At 26.3% G+C, this 7914-nt stretch overlaps 2 protein-coding genes across 2 annotated transcripts; both read left to right on the forward strand.

The window, feature by feature from the left end:
- Positions 1-1040: 1040 nt before the first annotated feature.
- EIN_275400 (hypothetical protein) lies at positions 1041-1391 on the forward strand (the record flags this gene model as incomplete). Its single annotated transcript, XM_004254666.1, has 1 exon — positions 1041-1391. One exon carries the CDS (start codon positions 1041-1043, stop codon positions 1389-1391), a length of 351 nt encoding a protein of 116 aa, XP_004254714.1.
- A 57-nt stretch (positions 1392-1448) lies between these two features.
- Positions 1449-2466, forward strand: EIN_275410 (hypothetical protein; the record flags this gene model as incomplete). The annotated part of the gene is made up of 3 exons (XM_004254667.1): positions 1449-1476; positions 1528-1634; positions 1672-2466. The coding sequence occupies 3 exons, from the start codon at positions 1449-1451 to the stop codon at positions 2464-2466; spliced, it is 930 nt and encodes a 309-aa protein (XP_004254715.1).
- Positions 2467-7914: the final 5448 nt, after the last annotated feature.

The following is a 7914-nucleotide window of genomic DNA, read 5'->3' on the forward strand; positions in this document are numbered from 1 at the left end:
AATTCATTGAACATTTTCACTTTTTTGTCCCTTTCATGTATCAACATATCACTCTTCTTCATTTCTGTTATATAATTTCGTTTTTCGACGCTTTTATCGTTTATTTTTGTTATAGACAAAAGATATTACATCATAACAAGTATATATAAAATGAAAATAAATGAAAATAAATAAACAACAACAAACATCAGCCCAAAGCATAGTTATTATCTTCGTTCATTATCTACTACGTATATTTGTTCAAATATGTTTTTTGCGTGTTCATTTGACTGTGTATATTCATTAAACACTGCAGAATTTTACCCCCTCATAGTTATTGATTATTAAAATTCACTCAAAAACAAACATTTAACAGAAAGGTTTACACGTACATTTTCGAGAATTACGAATCTGTTTGTTAGTATCTGACAGAGCACATAGAAACTATAAACAAACTATTACATTTGAGTACAAAAAGTCGTATTTGCGTGCTTGTGTATACATTTACCCATTCTTCGTTAACATGTTTATGTTATGTCATCCTTTTGGTGTTATTTCCATATTATTTTTCAGTTCAACTTTCAGGGTTGTTGTTTATATTTATTTTTATTTAAATTAATATTTTAAATTATTTTTATAAAGTATAATGAATGATATTTTGTTTTAAATGTTATTATAATATATTTTCATAAATTTAATTTGAATTATGTGATATAATAATTAAACTATTATAAAACCATTATACCAACATTCATGTTACAAAAAAACATCAAAACTCGTTTTTATCACATGGAAGACTTGATTGTTAGTGACTACAAGTGGAAAGCAATGGGCCCCATCAACAAAGAAAGGAAAAAGTTCAAAAGGAAGGTTGCGAAGGTGGGTGCTGACTATAAAGCAGAATTTTGTAATCCGACTGCTTCTGACTTGTTTTTTGGGTTTTTTGACGAAAATTTAGTCGAAAAAATAACAGCATTTACCAACGCCAAATTATCAGGAAAAAAGGTAAATCCTAAATAACAAAAATAGACATTATACGATATTTCGGCATTTTACTATATATGGGAGCACACCACGACATAAAGAATCCAATTTCTGAGCTTTGGAACGAAAAACACTGGAAACCAAATATTTATAATAAAGCTATGCCCAGAAATGTTTTTCAACTTATCAATGCTAACATCGAGACTTACGATGTCACAACTTTTCCGGATGAAGTTGAGAAAGAGAGTTGTTTTATGGGTGATGAAGAAGAGAGTGAGGACAGTGCATCCGATGAAGAGGAAAATCCAGAGAATAAAGAAGAGACTGAAGAAGAAGACTATTTGAGTTGTGATGAGTGGGTCAAAAAACATTTTGTTGACCTGACCGAAGAGAAGCTAAAAAAGGATGTTGAAGTGAGACAAAAGTAAATGATGAAGAGACTATAGAAAAGGGGTTAATCAAACCATCAAACACGCCAAACTCAAATGACAAGTTTGGCAAAATTAGGGAAGTGTTGGAAGCTTTTATTCACAACTTAGTGAACAACAAATACTTTACACCGAGCACCACACTATCGGTTGATGAACACCTTTGCGCATTCAAGTGAAAGATATGGGCAAAGGTATTCATCAAGTCCAAACCTCAGCGTTACGGCATCAAGTTTTGGGTTTGTTTTTTTTGTTGTAAGAATAATCAATGAAGTCGGAGATTCACGATGTTGAAACATATACATCGGTAATTGACTTGTTGTTGATATTGTGTTTGATAATATGTTCAATGAATAACAAAAAGATGTGCTGTGATTGTGAAAGTGGTATGGTTATAAACCTACAGATGTACTGTGGAAAATGCGACAAGAAGGAAGAAAATCAAGGATTTCGGGTGACGATAGATATGGTAGCTCCGCAACTGTGTATGGGAAAGTTTGTGACAGTTGTATGTGACAACTTTTTCTGCAGCTTAAGATTGGCACATTATTTGGCTCAATATGGTTCAACATTGCTTGGGACTGTGCGAAAAAACAGAGTTGAGGTACCAGAAGAAGCCAAGCAAATCAAACGGTACGACCCCAATGATGATAAAAAGGCTACTACAAGAGAGGCAGATTCAACGGAAGTGTATACAAAAGGTGTATGCAAATTGGTTTCTTTCTATAACGAAAAGAAGAAGTTGGTGCTCATTATGACGACGATGCATCATGCTAAAGAGTTGTACACCGTTCAGGAGCAAGTGAGGGGAAAGGATGGCAAACTTGTGAGTGTACACAAACCAAATGTGATAAAACAATACAATGCGACAATGGGAGGTGTTGATAGTGCAGATCAGATGATACATACTTACACTTGTAGAAGGCGCACTTCAAGATGGAATGTGAGAATACTTTATGATTTACTTGACATCGCTGCCCTCAATGCCTACAAGTTATATCGTCATCACCACGATAAGGTGGACAGGTTGAATTTCCTCAATGAATTGACAGAGTTATTGATGGAAATGGAGTAAAATACTTCTTTGGTTTTATAGGTTTTATTATAGTTAATAATCTATTTATTTTCTTTGTTATTTTTCTGTTTCTTTTGTGATCTCTGAAAATCATTTCTGTGTATCGTACAATAATCAAAGCGTTTTTTTTTACATATTTATAGGGGAGGGGCTTTGCTTTTTTTATAAAATTATTATTATTATACTAATCTTTTACTGTATTATTATACAAATAAATGATGTGATTACATAATTTCCAAATCTCTGACTCACATCACCCTGATTCTTCGTTTTTGTATGCTTTATCATTGATTTTAAATTTGTAAGGATAGCATCACTCTATTGAGTTGGTATATCAATTCAAAATAAAAGAATTGTGAATCTATTTGTTGGTTAGTTCCTGTTGTGTATCCCTGTATAAACGCCACAAACAACAAACAGTATATTCACTTCAAATAGCTATATATTGTGAAAGTGGGTGAGTAGAATACAAAATCTGGTTGATAAGCGTCACTATCTTATAAGTATATACATAAACTATACACTGTTTATCAGTAAATCTTTCGTTTTCATTAATTTTCTGGTTTTGATTTTCATCCCAAAAATGCATTTTCAAAAAACAAATGCCAAAACAAAAAAATAATCAGACAAAACAGATTATATGTTACCATTTGTTTTATAATAACAAACAAATACTTGTCTTTCCAATCATATAGAAAAATTTGCTCTCTGTATTCATAATACATTTGTCTTTTTTTGAAAAAGTCATATCTTTATTACTCACAACTGTAAGACATACGAAATTAAATAAACAAGGTGTCATGATCATTTAAGACAAATTTTAGTTTTACCGTCTTTATTTTACTCATTGAGTTGTTTATGACTCTTTTTCTATTCAAACTGATGTTTCTGACAATTAAAAATCAATCTTATTCATTTATTATTAAATTTAAAGGTTTTTATTGTTTATTGAATAAGAAAGAACTAAAAAATGTGATTTTCACAAAAGTGTATTTTCTTCTTATTTTTTCAGTTTTATATTTTACTCTTTTTTGACAAACTCGAATTATTTTATTTTTCACTGAATTACAAAAAGATGAAAAATAATTATGAGATCACAGTGTTGTTTGGTTTAATGTAATTGTTTTTTTTTTGAATATTCAAGGAATGATGTATCCCTTGTTTTTCAATAATAAATATTCAAATTGAAAAATCATATAATTCATTTTTACATTCTGAAACTCCTTTTCTAACGATTATTATTGTGTTTAGTTTAATATACTATAGTATTTTTTGATATAAAAACAAAAACTTTTTCAACTTGAAAAGAGAATAATCAGAGGAATCTTCAAGTCTCTCCAGTTGAAAAAAGTGAATTTTTTTTTCAATAAAAATACGATTTTAGGTTATAATTTACTATTAAATTATAATATTTTAAATTGTTGTTTACTAATAATTTTGTTTCCTGGTATTTCCCATGGTTGTTAAAAGTTTAAAGCGTTTTTCGCATTTATTTACTCTAAAATACACTCAAAATGAATAAAATTAAATTCAGTATATAATTTTTGGAAATTACTGGTCTTTGAAGGGTTAAAACTCGACACAAACAACACTATTTCAACATATTTTGATAAAAATTGAAAATGTTATAGAGTCATTCGATAAACGTTGTCTGTTCCCTAAAGTTGTCTTTTTGACGAATAAATAATTGATTTTTGTTTTTAAAAAAACGGGAATTAGGTAAAAATAAAAAACGGGGAAAATATTGAAACAATGATTTTTGAGGTTTTTAAAAAAACCCGAAATATTATATTTATAATGGTCTAAAAATCGGCAGACAACGTTACAGACCAGAAAAAGTTTAGCAAATGACTTAACATTTAAAAACCCAACACTTGAAAATGAAACGATTCAGAAAAAACGATTTGTTTTAAAAATACACTCCTTTGTTATTAACAGTTTTATTTGTTTTTAAAATGTTTCGATATAATTTCAATAATGCCAAGGAATCTGTCACTATCCTTGAAATATAAAAATAAACCGAACCTTTATTCAATCAACAACTAATTTTATTATGACCAAAGTGAGTCTTTTAACGATATCTAGTGAACAAAAAAGAGGTTTAATTTTGTCTAAACATTGGGCATTGTGTGAAAAAACTAAACAATTGGGATAAATTTTTGGGACGGCTTCCCAAATATTTCAATCTTTATATTCCAAAAGGTACCAGATAACGTTTAAAGACTGGCTGTATAATAAAATTCTTGGGTGCGAATCCTAAATAATTTAAATTTATTAAAGTAGTCTTATTGTATATTTTATTAATAAATAATTAAAAAAATAAAATGTAGATGTGTTAAGTTCGTGTTTAAATAATAGTCATCATTTTAACACTATTTTTTATATTAAGATTTAAGTATAATAATTTTACAACTTCTTTAACGTATAAACTTAAAGCTGCCATAATTTGTAAATTACTAAATATTTTTTGTTTGTTTTGTTTTTTAGAAAAATAAATAATCGGGAAATTAGCTTTTTTATTTTTTCAAAAAAATAACAATAATTGAATAGTAAATTTGTTATTTGGATAATAATTTAATATTAATTTAAAATTGATGCTAATTGAAAAACACACGTATTAACAAAACACTACTAAACACTACTTGTTATCAAAAAAATAAAAAAAAAGAATAACAAACAAATTAATTTTTATTTTGGCCAAGTGGTAAAAAACAAATAAATTATATTTTAAATAAAATAAAATAGTCCACTTCTTCATCGTGTTAAATACATATAATATTCACATTATCCAATACAACTTTTAAAATCAATTATAATTAAAAATAATTTACGGGCATAAGTTTGATAATTATATTGATTTAGTGAAAATGGTGAGGAAATAAATAACAGTAACCAATGAGAAATATTTTTTAGTTAAATATTTATCGAGTAAATGTTGTATTACAACCACAATTTAATAGTTGTCTACGTTGTTGGTATTATTAATTACAAATATTAATATTATAAATAGTCGATTTAAAAAGTAATGTGTCTCTATTTATTTACAACCAAAACAAAACTTTGTGTTTTGATTGAATTTTTATATTATTAATGATATTCAGTTTCACTTTGTTCAATTATTGAAATATAACAACATTTGTTCATAAAATTAGAAACATATTTATAATTTATTATTGTATTTATTTTTGATACTCTATTGACAATATAATATATTATTTTTTTCAACTCATTAAAATAGAATTTTTAATTATTCGTTTAAAGAAGCTAGCAAGATATCAATTTAAATTAACAAACATCAAATATTCAATTGTGTTCATGTATATTAATTGATAATTCATTTTTTTCAATTAAAACATAAATTATAATGACATTAAAATTTTTGATTTTATTTGTAACTTTTGTATAATTTCTATAATATGATAATAAAACAAACAAATATACATAATAATTAATACCATTTTTTATTGTATAACCATGGCGATATAAAAAATATTTAAAGTAAAGCTTATATTGATAATAGCATGTTATTAAATATTACTTATATTTTTGAAAAGTCTTTTAATTATTTTTGTTTAATTATACAACAAAAAAAATGTATTTTGATTAGACTACGACAGGTATGCTCCAGTTTAATGGATACACAATTCTTTTATAAATTGTTAATATTTAATAAAATGAATTGGTCTAATATTTTCATTATTAACTGTTACATTTTTATTAATAAACTTTGTTATAATATTTAAAATGCTTAAACCTTTTAATATAAACATGAAACATCAAACAAACGATATAAAGGAACACAATAAAATAAATGGATTATTTATATTTGAAATATTCTATATTTTAACAAAATTTTACACACACATGATAGCAAAAAAAAATGATAATTGTTTTTCATTAATAAGTTAATAATTGTATATGTATATCAAAAACACCTATATTTTGATATTCAAAGTCAAAAATAATTAATTTCGTAAAATTGATATACTATAATTTCTCTTTAATAGTTTTTAGTAATAACATTTTCAATAAAAGGATTTAAACAATCATAATAAATAACAATTAATAAAAGGAAAGAAATACACAATTTTAATATGGATTATTGAAAAGGTTTAATTTTACTGTTTTATCCACGATGAGTGTTTTAACTGTTATTATATATTTATCAATTATATTGTTTTTGTTTTTGGTAATAATTTTAAAAATATGCCGGATGAATATTTGTTTAACAAAAAATAACACAAAATAAAAATATTTCAAAATAAAATATAAAAAGTTTTGTAAAGTTTAATTTTTAAGTTTTGTCTTGATGATAATTTAGTAATTAGATTACCAAGTAATTTAACTACTTGGTAATCAAATTACTGAAATTACCTATTACTGAGTAATTTAGTAATTCAAATATTATTGCAGCTCTAGTGTAAACGATTTACTTGTTATATTTATGAATAAACTTATAATTGTTTATTGTTTTTATTTTTGTGTATGTATCATATGATAAATATATTGTATTAAAGCGTTTTATTGTAAAAACGTTTTTTTAAGTATTGTTTTTATTAACACCCAACTGTATAAAATACATTAACTTAAATTGTTATTTTCATCTATTAATACATTTGTTTTATAAGCAATCACAATAAAATATTTTAACTTAAATTTATATAATAAGAATTCGAATTGTGTGTAATAATTGACGATTTTTTAAAAACTACACAAGAAAGTAATTAAAATTTAATAATGTATGATTTAAACTTCTAATGTGTGTAATAAATTAATGAAGTGTTTTTTGCTATTTAAATTTACAAATACTTGTTATGATCATGGTTAAACTTGACTTAGTTTGTTTGGAGAATCTAGCTGCAAATATCACTCAAGAAGAAGTATACAAGAATTGCTTTATCAGTAAAGCGACTCGTAGTGCCCTTGAAACACTCAAAATCATCATTTTAAAAACAAGCCCATGCAAACAGCTTGTTGAAAGAAGAATACTCGGGTTAACAAGCCCCATGCACTCACTTATGGAAGTTGAACACACTGTTAACAACATATTATCATGTTTATAATAAGGATAAAAGTTTATTTTACAATAAAAATGGTATAATAACCCCCAATTTATTTTTTTGTCGCTAAAAATGTTGGTGTTCGTTCAAACAGCTCAGTTTGAATGAAACAGTTCAGATTCAATAAAACATAAAAACAACCAAACCATGAAGATAAAATCAATTATAAGCCATCAAATCCCTTGAAAGCTTATTCCGGTATTCAATACGATCACCTTTATTGAATGCTGAGTAGGTCTTGTACCCATTGAGAGCCGCAATATCGATCATGTCGTACAAGACCCGAATGTTCCATCTGTATGTCTTGCGTCTGCAGCTGTAATACCTGACCATCTGATCGGCGGTATCAACCCCACCCATCTTGTGGTTGTAATCAATGATGGGCTGG

The sequence above is a fragment of the Entamoeba invadens genome, assembly GCF_000330505.1.
Source record: "Entamoeba invadens IP1 unplaced genomic scaffold scaff_1105074725195, whole genome shotgun sequence".
Taxonomy (NCBI): domain Eukaryota; phylum Evosea; order Mastigamoebida; family Endamoebidae; genus Entamoeba; species Entamoeba invadens.